At 43.6% G+C, this 14,743-nt stretch overlaps 2 protein-coding genes and 1 long non-coding RNA gene across 5 annotated transcripts; 1 reads left to right on the forward strand and 2 right to left on the reverse strand.

Annotated features, from left to right (window-relative positions):
* Positions 1–183: 183 nt before the first annotated feature.
* dpy19l1l (dpy-19-like 1, like (H. sapiens)) lies at positions 184–6,039 on the reverse strand. Of its 3 annotated transcripts, none has more exons than XM_037272883.1 (23): positions 5,709–6,039; positions 5,468–5,492; positions 5,192–5,279; positions 4,842–4,979; positions 4,600–4,720; positions 4,168–4,261; positions 4,001–4,058; positions 3,839–3,930; positions 3,519–3,618; positions 3,331–3,408; positions 3,149–3,235; positions 3,022–3,081; positions 2,851–2,931; positions 2,650–2,751; positions 2,507–2,578; positions 2,351–2,427; positions 2,231–2,255; positions 1,847–1,966; positions 1,598–1,772; positions 1,439–1,538; positions 1,245–1,370; positions 885–1,157; positions 184–495 (listed from the first exon to the last, which is right to left on the reverse strand). In XM_037272883.1, exons 1-22 carry the CDS (start codon positions 5,920–5,922, stop codon positions 995–997), a joined length of 2,196 nt encoding a protein of 731 aa, XP_037128778.1. In that variant the 5' UTR covers positions 5,923–6,039; the 3' UTR covers positions 184–495; positions 885–994. The 3 variants fall into 3 exon arrangements, with proteins under 3 accessions (XP_037128778.1, XP_037128779.1, XP_037128777.1); XM_037272884.1 differs by having other exon boundaries at positions 187–486; positions 881–1,157; XM_037272882.1 differs by having other exon boundaries at positions 187–480; positions 878–1,157.
* On the forward strand, positions 4,094–4,820 carry LOC119135371. Its single transcript, XR_005100550.1, has 2 exons — positions 4,094–4,172; positions 4,554–4,820. It is a non-coding gene; the product is annotated as an uncharacterized LOC119135371 (long non-coding RNA).
* A 1,237-nt stretch (positions 6,040–7,276) lies between the features above and the next one.
* LOC119135370 (glycogen synthase kinase binding protein) lies at positions 7,277–9,252 on the reverse strand. Its single transcript, XM_037272888.1, has one exon. It carries the CDS (start codon positions 9,136–9,138, stop codon positions 8,629–8,631), a length of 510 nt encoding a protein of 169 aa, XP_037128783.1. The 5' UTR covers positions 9,139–9,252; the 3' UTR covers positions 7,277–8,628.
* Between the last annotated feature and the right edge of the window lie 5,491 nt (positions 9,253–14,743).

The following is a 14,743-nucleotide window of genomic DNA, read 5'->3' on the forward strand; positions in this document are numbered from 1 at the left end:
TAAAAGAATTAAACGGCGAGATCATACAAACATGTTGGATACTTACGGACAACTTTTCCGTTTCTGGTGGAAAAAAATATGGAAACTTGAGGTCCACTCAAGTCGCCTGGAACGTGTGACAACTTACAATCTACGGCAAGAGTGTAAAATTATGAATACAATCAAGGGGGGGGGGGGGGAAAGACATCAATTGTACCCTTTATTTTAATACAAAACAACTATAAAACATGTGCAACACGCATAGACAGAGAGAGGAACCATAACACATTAGAAACGATTTAAAAACATTCCTAGGAAAAAAGCTCTGTACATGTTTTTTTGTTCACGCAGTGGCTCCCTTTGGCACGTAAAGGCTTCCTATTTAACTTGTTATTCCAATGCTTTAACTTCTGCTTTTTGCAACCTTATTTCTACACACTGCTACTGTTAGGGCGTGATAAACCGCTACGGGTAGTTTGGCAGTGCGACAGGCTAAAAAAAAAAAAAAACGCTGAAGTACGCTACTTGTTACAAAACAAATCAATTAAACAAAGTGAAGCTTTACTCAAAAATATTTGGCAAAAAAAAAATGCAATGAAAGGTATTACATACCATATTCCTATAAATGTTTTTTTGTTAAAAAAAAAAAAAAAGCCTGCAAATAAATTATATATGAATTATGAAGGCAACATCTTTGCATGTTTGGAGCCCCTTTCACATAGATTCCGAGGGAGTATCCGAGGCGGAACTGAAACTAGTTGATGACAATTTCACTGGAAACGAGATGGGCAAACAAATGCAAGGGCGGCTCAGATATGCCAAATTTTCAGCAATATTTGCTGACTTTTGTGTCAAACAAAGAGTTGGCAAAACAATGCACAGATTGCACCTACTAAAATACTTCTCAAGTTATCCGATTGAAGTCCTATAACATATATTGCTTCCACCGCTGCACCAAAACAACTTGAGATTTGAGGATTCTGAGTAAAGTCCAAAAGCAGATGACCGAGTGCTGTTATCTGGCATCTTTGGGCACTTTGAGAACTTTGTAGATATGATTGGCAAAGACGGTGGTGAAGTGTGGCCGTGAGTTCCTGGACATGTGAGTGCACAGAGGAATTTTACCCACGTTCTCCGGGTCTTCCACATCCCAGATCTCCGGCATGCTGCAGCCGGGCCTTGGGGAATGGCAAAAAATAACATTTTATTGTACTCCATTTATTCGAACGAGCAAGACGTCCCAACATTGCAATGACGTATCCTACCTGGTTCTCCTGGTGCACCAAGAATCTTCCAGAACAAAAAAGTCGACTCCCAGCTTGTTCAAATTACTCTTGACAGTCTCTGCGGACATGCGGCTATACATGGAGTACACCAGCTTGGTTCTCTCCCTGAGGAACACAACATACAGCTGTTATCATCACGGTCCGATCACGGTGGTCATGTGACTCGCGCTGACCTCAAACCGGCGTCTTCGTAGTGGGGGTGGTTCACGATGGGCCGACCCGTGGACAGTTTCACGCTGGCCATTGTGGGCATCGCACCCGCAAACACAGCATCTGCATCACATGACAAGACTGTGAGATGGAACCAAGACGGGTTAGAATTTATCCCTCACCAGGGAAGGTGTTGTCCTGTATCCAGTCCAGCAGCTCCTCCTGAGGCATGTTGCTGAACTCCCCGATGATGCCCCACTGGGCCTGCAGGTTGGCCACCCCCTTCACCGACATGAGGGCCAGCATGACAAACACGGCGACCTGTTGTTTGGTCCTGTCCGCCATCCAGCCCAGTAACTGAGGAGAAGACGGAAAAGAGGATGAGCGAGGTTAGAAGGCAACCGGAGCGGCGACGTCGTTGCCATTACAACCTGCCGGGAGCAGATCAGCGATGCCACGATGCACATGTGCGGCGTGAGGAAGAGCTTCAGGCGCATGATGAGGACGGCCAGCACGCTGAAGGCCAGAAGCTGCAGACTGTGGTACGCCATCTGCAGGAGACCATCACAACCAACCTTCAGTCTTTTTATTTATTGTTAAATGATCTTTCTGCATGCTTATTTTCAAAGATCAGTTCTGTAAAAGGTTCATGGTAACCACACTACCGATGCTAGTTTTGTTAGCCAGTCTAAGGTGTTTTGTATTATGTGTGAGCATTCAGCTAGCGGACTTTTGTCAGATTTGGTTAGATTCTGAAAATAAGTATTTAAATTTGTGCAGAATATGTAAGGGGAATATGGAGGAACAGTTCTCACCTCTCCTTTAGTGACAACGTCACACCTAGAACAGAAAAAAGAAGCTGAAATATGTGTAATTTTGTGTTATTGAGTTTTGTTGTGTTCGAAATTCCTAATTGCACAGTGACATCATCTGACCTCACAACTGTGTCATCTTTACGACCAATATTTGCTTTTCCTCCATCCTTCAGGTAGCGGATGACATCTTGCATAATCTGAAAAAGAAAAAAAAGTTTGTGCATTTTACGTTTGCACCGGTGATTTGTTTTAGCACATCAAAAACAATCTATTTACCGTCTTTGCAATCAAAGCCACCAGTAACAAGTTGATGGGCAGCAGCAACGTTGTCAGGTAGCGGGTGGGAGTCTGGCGGGGGGAGACAAAGAGGTGTTACAAAAGTTACTTGCACACAACACGCGCGGTGATCTCAGTCCCACCTCCCACTCCATGAAGTCAAACTCTGCAGCGCATGTGTACATGAGCGTGTGGAAATCCTTGTAGCTGGTAAATTTGGACTTGATCAGGCCACTGATGTGAGCCTGGGGAGCAAAAAGTGGGTCAAGGCACAACAAATAATGGAGAATTTCGGCTAGGTAGGTCACAGTAACTTTTGGGAAAGTGAGTGAGCCGTAACTCACATCATCGGAAGCACCGAGAATGGTGGACAGCAGGAATTTCAGCAGAACGGTGGAGCCCACCCAAAATAAAGCCTGCATGACCTGTGGACAGAAGTTCAAACAAAAGAAAAAGATTTTTCTTACATCCAGAATACGAGTCTACGATAATAAGAAAAAATAAATCTTTCCTACCCAGAAGACCAAGCCAGTTCTGAAGATCCGAGTCAAGCGATCCCTCAGCGCAATGACAGCCTGAGAAAGAAAATAATTATTGATTTAAGAACATCAGTTTAGAAATAATCTTCGTGACTCGACTCACCCAGATTGAAACCAGCGAGGAGGCGTAAAAGGATGTGAGCAGCATGGCGTTGCCAAACATCAACACAAAGCAGAAGGCCAGTGCGACCTGCAGTTTGAGTAAACAAAAGATAGGGGGCGCCAGTGAGCACAATCCTTCCACACCTTTTCAATACATTTTAACTGTTATAAGACCTAGCATACCATGTGAGTGACCAACAATGACTGCATCTTAGCCGCGCTGAGGTAACCCAGGATGTAGGACGCAAACAGGGAAGCTACCTGAGAAAGAAGAATACAAAAAAAAACATTAGTATTTATTTGATCTATTCAGTTCTATTAAAAACACGTGTAGATGTTCTTTTGAATTTTCTGTCTGTTTTGCTCCTGACCTGAGTGAGCAGCACAAACTGGGCAAACTGCCATGGCAGCATGAAGCACACTGTGGAAATTCCCAAAGCGGCCAGGGCCATCCTGCTCGGGTTCCGGGTTCTGGTTGGTGGGGGGGGTGATAAAAACAGCGAGGAAAAAAATAAAACACACACCCACTGGACACTTCATTAAGGACAACTGTACGGGCGCCATAAGAGCTACGTTTGTTCCACTCCGATCCTGTGGGTGGCACTAACGAGCATTACAAGCTGCATTCCGACTTCAAGACATACACCAGAATTTTATCAGCTGTAGGTGACACGCCAGAAAAACTCGCTACCTCAAGATGAATGTGAGTAGCATCATCTGTAGGACCAGGAAAGGGTAAGCAAAGCTTTCCCTCAGAGGAGGAGTCCACATCACACGTGTGCTCTGACGCAAAAAAAAACATGAAACATTAGCTCATTTTTATTCAGTCACATTTCAATCACCTCACACTCACCTCGCCGTGATTGAAGAAGAAACACACGGTGGTCACAATGCCGCCCAGTCGGCTTCCGCTGGAAAAGAAACACAACGGACCTTATTACAAGACAACATTTATTAACCCTCATTCTAATCGTTTCTTTTTTTTTTTTTTTAACCAACCGGCCAAACGAGGATAATTACCTGAGGTAAGCGCCGTACAGGAAAAACATGCTCATCATCAGCCCGTTGAGCAAGAACACGCATGTCACGTAGAAGTAGGCCGGGTCGCCCAACCCTGAAAATATATTTGGAACACCCTGCATCATATTTTGAATTTCAAAACAGTTCCCAGAATTTCATCACAGTTCATACAAATCATTAACTTGATCTGATTTAAGAGATTTTTTAAAACAAGAACCGACCTGTTTTCCTCCACCCGCAAATCAACTCTTTGTTGCATCACCTTTCTGTAAACGTTGACTAATCAATAAGCGGGCCGTTTCTAAAACAAATGTTTGTTTGCCCTTTTAGTTTTGAAGGACTTCAGTCCTAACTTTGCTTCTTTCAGTAGGTTGTGTGTGTGTTAGAAGATATTTGCAGAGGGCACAGGATCTCCACGGTAACTGCAAGTACCTTCGCAACTGTCCACTGGCGTGAGGCCTTCTCCTCTGTTGATGGACCAGCACATCTTCGTGGGAACACCAAAGTAGCCCATGACGGACGTGTAAACCCGGTACCAGCTGGCTAGAACCACCTGCGGCGTAAACACACACAAATACACACAGTCGGCCCGACCAGTATGGATTTTCTTTTTTTTTTGTTGATGCAGATTTTATATAACAGTTGCGAAATAACAGTCTTGCCAAAAAAAATACCTCTGGGTAAAGATTAAACCTCTTGAGGGTGTTTATGACGAGCGGGTATTCGGTCAGCCGGTCGTTCATGATCATGTGCAGGCCCTCCAGGAAGGACGGCGCGTCGATGATGGTCTTGTAGTACGAATAATACAAGCCCTGCAATCCACAAACAAAACGATGTATTGATTAAAAGGCAACTGGATAACCCGCCTGGGGAAGATTCAGAGCCACTTTCAAGCAAGGATTTGAGTGAAATGTCACTCCATCTAAGAAAGAAAATGCTTGGGGGTTTTTCCCCCCACACTGTCCAAAAAAGCTTTCAGTATGATGAATTGCGCAAACACAATAATAAATAAGGAAATGATCACCATCTCGGTCCGGAAAGCCATTTCCTTCTCTAAGCTGGATAAGTGTGAGAAGTGTCTGTCATTCTCAAATAGTTGTGTGAGATGATACCTGCAAGTGAAGCAGAATAATAATAATAATAATAATAATAATAATAATAATAGTAATAATAAGCGTTAGACAGGAAAGGTCAGATTGGTGAGAGAAGTTAAAGATCTAAAATGAAAACCAAATAAAAGCATTTAAATAACACCGCTCATTAATGCACACGTTTTTTTGTTTTGTTTTTTACAACTCACCAGTGGAGATATCCGCTCAAAGCAGCTGGGGGCAGACAGAAATACAATTTAGGGGGAAAAAAAATAGAAAAAAACACATTCTAATTGCAAATGAATTAGCAATGAATGGTGGCTAACGGTCCAGAGCTAACAGACAGGTGAGCTAACGCTAGCCCGGATGTTGATATACGGTGGAGATAACAACTTTGTTAGCCGCATATTTATCCCAGTTTTCGGCATCCCGGCGCGCCTCGCATCTTACCGAGCAGAAGCGTGAATCCCAGCCCGGCCGCCGAGGTGTGACTTAGCCCCAGCTTGTTCCGAATGCCCGATAGCCCATTCGCGGCTTTGGCATCCCTGCCGCCAGCAGCGGCGGCGGCTCGCTTGGCGCCGCTTTTGCCACCAGTAGAAGCGACCGGGGGACTCTTTTCGCTTTTGTCGCTCTTGCCGGTTTGCTTGCGGTTTTTGGCCGCCATAGAGAGCCGCGGGAGGATGGGGAAGCAAGCGGTAGAGGAAGCCGTAGGTGAACGAGAGCTGAGCGGCCACAGAGCGGCGGTGCGTGCCTACTCATGAGCTCCGGTTGTGCAGGCGCTTTCACTTACTACAGCGGCGGGTGGATCGATCCAAACGTCGATAACGTGAAATCGATATTGATATTGCGTTTGGTCGATATTAATGTATTGAGCTCGATACGTGGGTATTTTCCTCCCCTGTAGTTTTATTGAAAATTTAAATAAACTGCATTTGTGTGTCGCTACTCACTACCAACAAATAAAAGTCCCTGTAAAGTGAAACCAATTGTGTAACACATTATTAAAAAGGAGTGTCATTAACAACAATTTGAATGGTTAAAAAAATATTTATATATAAAATACATACACAATTAGAAGTACAGATACTTCTGTAGAAAATACAAAAGTGCAACAACCATTGTGCCTCTTATTCACCCCAAATAAAGTTCAGATGTTCTTTTAGTTCCATATTACAGCACAAGCCCACATGCTGAGAGCTCCCACAGAAACAGAAAGAATTCATTGTTCAAAGATATCAGCCGGGGGGCAGTTAGGTTACAAAAGAATTTTGAAGGAGTTAAATCATCGAGTATTGAAAATCTAAAGTTAGACATCATTAGATGGCTTGGTAAAACATTTGGTGTTAAATATGCTATTATCTATTGCTCTATTTGTATGTGTTGCTGCTCCATGCATGATAAGTAGCTGCGGTTTGAATTTTCTTATAATTACCATAATGATCTTTCTGTTGCATAAAAATAGTAGCGGTGTTGCAAGAGTGTGTGAGACCGGAAACCTTTTGGACGCCCTTCATAAGTGGCCAATTTTAACCTGAAATGTTTCCTCAGCAATAAAAGAGGGTTCACAATACCATGGCAGCAGTAATGACATCAGAATAACCTGGTTAAATGCTTTTTGTCTGTCCTTTGAACTTTAATTTCTAAATTGGGAGTACATAAAGCTCACCCAGTGGCTGTTTGTGGTGTTTATGAGCTCCCCAGGGCGATTGGAGCTTCTTTCTCTTCTGCTGGGAAAGATGATGAAACACACTCAGCGACTGAGCAGGAGCGGCAGAGGGAGCTGCCGTAAACAACATGGAGGGCACTGCAAAACATGTTTTTCTCCCCCTCGCTTTTCGCACCCTACTGTGCTGCTCCACATAGAGAGAAGAGAGAGGGGGGGTATTTATAGGCCCATAATGAACATGTGTCCTCCAACGCCACGCTGCACGCTGTCCACGCTCGCACATGTGGAGAACATGTCTGACTAACGGAGCTTTGAGTCACAAGGCGTTCCCGGAAGTCAAGACGACAACAAGTTTGGAAAAACAAAAGTGTGTTTATTAAGACAACCCCAAAAAAAAAAAAAAGAGGTCCTGAATACTCAGGAACATTATCAAGATACTTCGTTACGAAGCAGTTGTGCATTTTTCTTGACACAGAGCACAAATACAAAAAAAAAAAACACCAACAATAGAACTCCTCATTGGAATTCCCAAAAGGTGAAGAGCACCACAAAAGTGTTGTCATGTGACCGTCGACCACACACTTCCCCCTTTTACAAGCAAACAAACAGACCCATGTAATAGTAAGCCCTGTGGGAAATGGCCTTGCTTTCACATGCCTCCCTGCACCCCCACTATCTTGCATATTTGCCCACCAGGATCCCCTTTCAGAGGACACCTAGAAGCTTCCAACCACAAGAGACTTTTTGTTGTCACATTGCTTGGTATAGAAAAAAAAAAAAAAAAACTTCCGATACTCCTCATAAGGACCAAGGGTGAGCTGGAGCCGATCCCTGGGAAACAACCCGGACTGGTTACCAGTCTCAGACAATTGTAAGACTCTTCAATGATTTGAACAAGTCACTTGGAATGTGGGAGGAAACCGGAAGCCGGGATTTGAACCCCTGTACCGCAAAACTGCAAGGCAGTGGCGCTAACCACAAATCTACCGTGTTGTGTAGATAAACTGCTTTAGAAAAATAACACAGATGGTGTTTTTGATGAGGTTTTTGGTGGTGAGAGTAGCTGCTCCGAGAGGGAAGTCAAACTGAGGGTGAAACAAGTAATCAAAGGTACACATTTGCTTCCTGTCTCCGAGTGTAAACAAAATGGCCACACACAAACACTGAAGGAACTTAACTCTCCTCCACGATAGAGTTCATGAATGTGGGGAGTGAACGAAGCTAGTAGTTTGTATCCCAGGCACCCAAACGACAACAGATTAAAGGAGAAGGTGGGAGAAAACAAAAAAACGTGTTTACGTGGGGGGGGCTTTATGAGTCGTCTTGAAAATGGCGTCCATCTTACTCTTAAAATGACACACAAAAAGCCCCCACGTGAAATTTCATTCATCTGAGAAGAAAGGGGTGATGTCGACGAAAAAGAGCAAATTTCCGATTGTTCGTAGCCCCTTCGACCCCCCCACCGCTGCACTTGAGTTGAAATTTTCAAACATAAACAACACGGCTGATTAGCCGGGCGGCTAACTGGCAAGCTAACCGCCTGCCGTTGACGCAACGGAGCCAATGTTCCAGGTCAACTAAAAAGGGGGACGTGGATGGAAATAGGAGGTGAAAACTCAGCTAGCAGTTTCGTCGACTTGAACTTGAAAGTCAAAGGGAGAGAGAGTCACGGAGAGGGTGGGAAGAGCCGTGTTTGAAGTCTCGTCAGCACGGCACGTTGTCCGCTGCCTTGGGGAAATCTCCACAGTCCGCCGCGGAGAACTGCAGCCGCTTTACGGCTTCTTTGATCAGATTGCCAGACAGGATGAGCTCCTGGAGGAGACGATGCGGGTCGTCCTCGTCGGCGTGCAGCCTTTTTTTGTTCCACGGTTTAATTTGGTCCCACTCCTGGTCGCTCGAGCCGGGGATGTGGTAAGGGCTCGCCCGGCTGCTGCCGCGGTTTCTCAGACGGATGCAGCAGCCTTGCCGTTTCGGAACCGGCGCGCCCGTGGCGATGGTGCCTCCTACTCCACCGCCGCCGACCCCCGCCGGGTTGACCACACTCCCCACGCCGGTGGTGAGTCCGTGCAAGCAGGCAGCCTTCTTCGCATGGTTGCCGCTATTGTTGTGGAGCTGCAGTGCCTCGCCGATTCTCGTCACCAACGCGTCCACCTCTTTGGAGTCGACGGTGACGGACTGCTCCAGGAAGATGTAGTTTTCCTTTCGACAAGGCATGGTGAGCGCCGGTGAGTGGTGGTGTTGTTGTTGTTGTTGAGGATGAATGAGAGTGGAACCGCTCCACACACCGCTCCTCGCTCTCGCCACGCCGCCAACCTCCAACAAGCACCGTTGATTTGTAAACAATGGATGACGTCTAGAGAGGAACGTACCAAGTCTCCCGCCAAGGGGTTAACTGGGGTTGTTTCGAAACAAAAACCCCAGAGTCCTATTGAGAAATAAGTGAGACATTTTATAAACACATTCATAAACAATAATAATCCTTTTTAAACAAATGCAATACTTTTATTCGTATCGCCCCGATGATTTCCCAACATACCGATAGTTTGCCACCCCTCTAACTGCTCCCCTGGTTTGGACTCTTCCAACCAAATGGACGTTACATAACTCGTAACTGCTTGTCAGGGGGAAACAAACAAAGCACGTTTTTGGTCGAACGGGGAAGAAAAGCAAATCGTTAGCATTATGTTTTTGTATCACAAGATCATATTAAACCACCGTGCTGTTTTCCATAATAACACGCTCGTGTCCCAAAATAAACAAACCAAGTAGTCACTAATACGGTGTCGTTTTGATAGGATTTGACCTTTTGGTTGTAAAAAGGCGTGCCATACCTAATATCGGGCGTTAAAACAACTAATAAATGGAGACTGACACAAAATTCCCTTCAAATTACATTAGCATTTAGCTTCCAGACTGGTCATGAGTTTTATTATTCTTACAGCATAGTCTGCATGTTGTGTGAATGTATTCGAAAATGAGAGTGACCATCACAATGAGCTGGCTGCAAGGTGTGAAGTTTAAATGTAAACAAACAACTGCAGTTTTCTAACAGTTTTTTTTTGCATTGTAACACGAATACGAAAAGAAATTCGACCCTTTTGCTGTTTTTTGTTGTCTTTTGTAACACTAGCAATAGGTAGCCTGTTACATTTTAGAACAGCGTCCTCTTTTGAACCAAAACTAATCAATTGGTCAGTAAACAATTAGATTGTAGGACCTGTGTTCCTACTCAACCATTCTTTTACATGCACATGAATGCATCTTTTTTTAATTTGAAGAATCATCTCCCTAACCCGTATTTGTGAGTGCATGGTTGCAATGCGTTGACAGCGTGGCAGCCAGCATGTGTATGCTGACAATAGGAGTGTGTTTTAATGTGCGTGTGTGTGTGTGTTGCTGAGGGGAGTACACAGTGTTCAGTTGTGCTTTCTGAGAAACACCACGGCTAAACCTGATGCTCCAGTCAATGAGAGCCCTCGTCACCATATAAGGAGCTACGATGGTTGCCAACACGTGGCGTGGAGAGCCAATCGGAGGAGCCTCAACTCAGACTTCCTGTGTGGCTCAAAGGCAAGTGAGAGATGGCGGGGGTCAGGGAGTGGGAGGCGCAGTTGGGAGTGGTACCAAAAAATGTTGGAAACCAAAGTCAGAGCCAACAATGGCATGAAGCCAAACATTATACTGAAAGAGGCCCGATCGAATGTTGGTAAACACTTAACCACAAGTCCACACAAATGAGGAAATGAACTCCAAATGTACTTTTTGACTTTTACTGGAAGTGCTTGCTGAACAAAAGTTTTCAACGGACGACAAAAAGTTGCTTTCCTTGACCTGAAATGTTTTGAAAACTAAAGTAAACATTTGATTACTGCTCTCAAAGTTCAAGTTTAATGTGGGTAGTTGTCACGTAACTCAGTTGCTCAGCTGAAAATGGGTTGATGCCGAGGGTGGAGGATATTTGTCCAAAAGGATTTGGGAATAATAAACCACAATAGGTCAAGTGAAAGTGTCGTTTCGTACATTGTCAATGTCTGTTTATGAAAAGTAAAGTCAACTACCTTTGGTTTTAAACGGATGCCACGCCCAGCAACTATTTGGGGCACGGCGCTTATTCAAAATTCTACGGTATGTGATAACGTCACAATAACAACAATAGCAAACCTTGGGACTTTCTGTCCTAAATGTGTCATGAGGCGAGTCATTTTTAGCTAGCACAAAGACTTTGTGAAAACATTTGATGTGAAACCTCAAAACAAGGAGAACATTGTCACCCGGAGGGGACTTGACAACAACATCAAAACATTCAAAAGGGAGATTAAAAGGTTCAACTAAATCCCATAATTGAGCATGTTTTTGTTTTGCTTGTTCCGCTGTCCATCTGTTAGCGGGATTATACCCCAAACATAGCCGGACCCTTCTCGTCCGCCATGTGTTCACGCTACGCTTGTGTTCATTTATAGAGGCAGATGTCTAATAAATTAGGTTGCAACTCATCTCGCAAGTGTGTGGCAATCGACTGAAAAACTAGTTGAGACTTGAGGTGTGTCGGGAGGAGAAACTGCAACAAAAAACAATCTTCGCTTGCTCAATGGCAGGTCACAAAGTTCGTTGAATGAAACAAGCGCAGGAAATGATGTCACGTGATTGCAGCTGGCTGCTTTATTGGCACATACTCGCCCAACGGTAATGTTTTTTTGTTTGCTTCCATGCCGATAAAACAATAGGAGAGGATGTGTGAGAAAATGAGCGCCAGCCACATCAACAAGGGAGATTACCATCCGCTACCGAGACGTGCCCTACGAGCGGAGGAATGTAGCGGAAGTGGGGAAGAAAAGCCAGTTTGTTGTCATCACACCTTCCCCCTCAATACGAAAAAAAAAAGACATGAGTCATCTGTCCAACGTTCTCTTTAAAAGAGGAAGTAAAGCCTTTAGGGAGGAACGAGGGCACGTGCTTCCTCGTTCTGTCTGAAACATAGAAGGAGATTGTTTATTAAAAATCGTCCGCTTTGTTAGCATTGTGAAAAAAATGATTCAAGCGCCTTATAAAGTCACAAAGTTCATCACGAAAAAAAATCATGTCAACATCCGCCTGGTCGTATAAGCAGATAGGACGGTCTTAAACAGATAAGACAAATACAAATATTAATATATATGAGCGTGCATGCGTGCGTGCTGGATTGTTGGAGCCTGTGGGAGGCCACCATGGAAGTTAAAACGGGATGCAAAGACAAAGTTGCAACTGCTCAAACTGGGTCTTATTTATTTATACGTGGAGGCTGCGTCAATAGTGACATGTGAGCCCCCTGCTGGCAGTATTTACAATCTGGGGGGGTGCAAATGGAGACACTCAAAAACATGTTGACCTTGTCGAGATTTCATCAATGACATTGTGGGTTGTATACAAGGGCTGCGAAAGATTCACATATCACACTGACTAAGCACTCACCTGTTTCCTGGCTTTGGTCATGTGACACTGGCTCGCTGACCTATGATTGGTTGTTACCTGAGCCCTTGACAACAACTGGCAAAATGAAGTTATCAAATTAAAGGCAGAAAAAATAGGACCTATTATTGCCAAAAATGATGAAATAAATAAGTATCCCAAATTATAAGAAGTTTAAAATGAGAATGAGTAAATATTGTATGGTTTACAATCAACTGTTTGGCATATTTAGGCATATACTCTATACATTTGAAGTATTTATTTATTTATTTTTATTTTATTTTTACCTCAACTACAAATGGCCTGGGTCTTGTGCCCCTTTTAAAAAAAATCAGCCCAAATGTTTGCCGACTGTTTAGACAGTAACACAAACATTCATTTTTTTTCCCCCCAACCAAAGTTAAATATTTCAAGGTTTGAGATGATCCCAACAATTCCAAAGCGCTCCTTGTTGATGTTGCCAAACATTTGCCTTTGCCGCCTGCAAAAGAAAACAAGAGGATCAACTTTGATAGCAGTTGGCGTGTGTCCAGGCGTTCAAGTTCACAGAGTTTGTTTCCTCCATTCAAAGAGCAAGCGAGAGAGAGACGGGCCATTTTTATACTCCCTATGCTAAGGAATGCGAGGCACATGGCTGCCATTACTATGAAAGGATTTATGTGTTGCACATTTGTAAACACATTCAGGAACGTGATCTCCGGCTAATAGCGGCGTATTTAGAAAAGGAAGTTGAAGAAAAAAATATATATACTAATATAGCCTACACAAAAGAGTTTGTGAAACGATGGCATTGAACCCGCCTGCAGGCCACGCAACACACAAGCACAGCTAAGCTAAATGCTACATCTATGATGTATGCAAGTGCATTAATTACACATACTGCAGTCTAAAAAATATTTTCTACTGTATCTTACATGCTGTGTGAAAGAACGTTTTGACTCTGTCTACACCTCCACCAAAATCTCACGAACACCGATTGTTTTTAATCTGCAGACAAAATGGCTGCCACCCATTAATCACCCACGTGGGACTCGAAAAAGTACACCCAGCGATAAAGTCACTCACTCGGGAGTTTTGTCTAAGCACTTCACATTATATAACCCTTCTTTGATGGGTTCACTTCATATGATACAAATATTTATTGACCCTTTCTTGTTCCTGTTGTGACCATTACACCTGCTAGAGGGCGCTATTAGTCAAATACATGAATAAAATAAGTCAAGCTGTAGTTAAATTATTACTTGAGTAAGTACTCCATGGGGGAAAAAAAACAAGGATTTGTACTGAGTACTTTCACACTGCCTGTCAAAACATTGTTTACCTTTTCCAACACGTGCTTTCGTCTTCACGAGGCGGAGTTCCACATGATGCAACGGGCAAGCGTGTTGCATAATGCAAAGAAGTGAGACCACAACATGTCTTTTGTGAGACGTTCGGAGTTTGATTGATTTGTCTGTTGGAGGAGGAGGAGGAGTGAGGAGGCCTCCGTGACCCCCACGCACACATCCTCAAATAACTAAGTGTACACACAGCACTCGCAAAACACCAAATTATATAATGTTCCTTTACACCACGTGTGTGTGTGTGTGTATACGTGTGTGAGGAAGTGCTGACCGGCTTCGTTTTTGGAGGCAGAGTGAGACGTCGACTCGTGTTTTCACCTCGTGAACCCACTGAACGGGCCGCAACGAATAATATTCACATTATATAATGTTATATATGATCTTGCAATCCTTTTCTATTTTTAGCTTTATCAAGGACAGTCTGTACAGTTGCAACCATTTTTTTTTTTACCTCAGTAACATTTGACTATTTTAAAACTCAAACGTATGTCAGGAGTACAATAGTTTCCTCACTACTGACTTTAAGGCTTGCAGGTGTTCCTAATAAATTGTCCAAGTGCTGCATGCAGGCACGCTTATAATGAAACTAATAAGTTTATGGTTGCAAACTTTGGAACTTTGTTCAGGTTAGATTGACATTTAATTGTTTTAAGACACACACACAGATCAAGGTCTTACTTTCGGGTTGAATGGTGGACATCACACTCCCTGTTGTTGTCTTTTTACACACAATAAAATTAGACAAAAGTATTGGAACATCAAGCCAGCAACAATTATGATAATCTGGACAAAAACATTTAGGAATCACTAATTCTCTGACCAAATACTTTCACCAACGTTCAGTTGTGTACGTTGACAGATAAAAACACACATTGTCTTACTGTTCCTTATCAAAGCGGTGCACACATACTTTACAGTTAAACGTGCATTCCCTCCTTGCAGTTTGATGACATAACATCTGAAACGCATGTCCTCCCCACTTGGGTGAAAACCATAAATCCTAACCGCTAGACCATATGGGATTCCTGGAA

The sequence above is a fragment of the Syngnathus acus genome, chromosome 16 (assembly GCF_901709675.1).
Source record: "Syngnathus acus chromosome 16, fSynAcu1.2, whole genome shotgun sequence".
Lineage (NCBI taxonomy): Eukaryota > Metazoa > Chordata > Actinopteri > Syngnathiformes > Syngnathidae > Syngnathus > Syngnathus acus.

Bases quoted from the DNA above. Each gene is read 5' to 3' on its own strand.
- dpy19l1l (XM_037272883.1), bottom strand. From the start codon at position 5,922: ATGGCGGCCAAAAACCGCAAGCAAACCGGCAAGAGCGACAAAAGCGAA. The intron at 3,931-4,000 runs GTGAGTGTGAGG...TTTTTGCGTCAG, and splicing joins TCTTCTTCAATCACGGCGAG to AGCACACGTGTGATGTGGAC. The intron at 3,236-3,330 runs GTATGCTAGGTC...CTCAAACTGCAG, and splicing joins CATTGTTGGTCACTCACATG to GTCGCACTGGCCTTCTGCTT.
- LOC119135370 (XM_037272888.1), bottom strand. From the start codon at position 9,138: ATGCCTTGTCGAAAGGAAAACTACATCTTCCTGGAGCAGTCCGTCACC.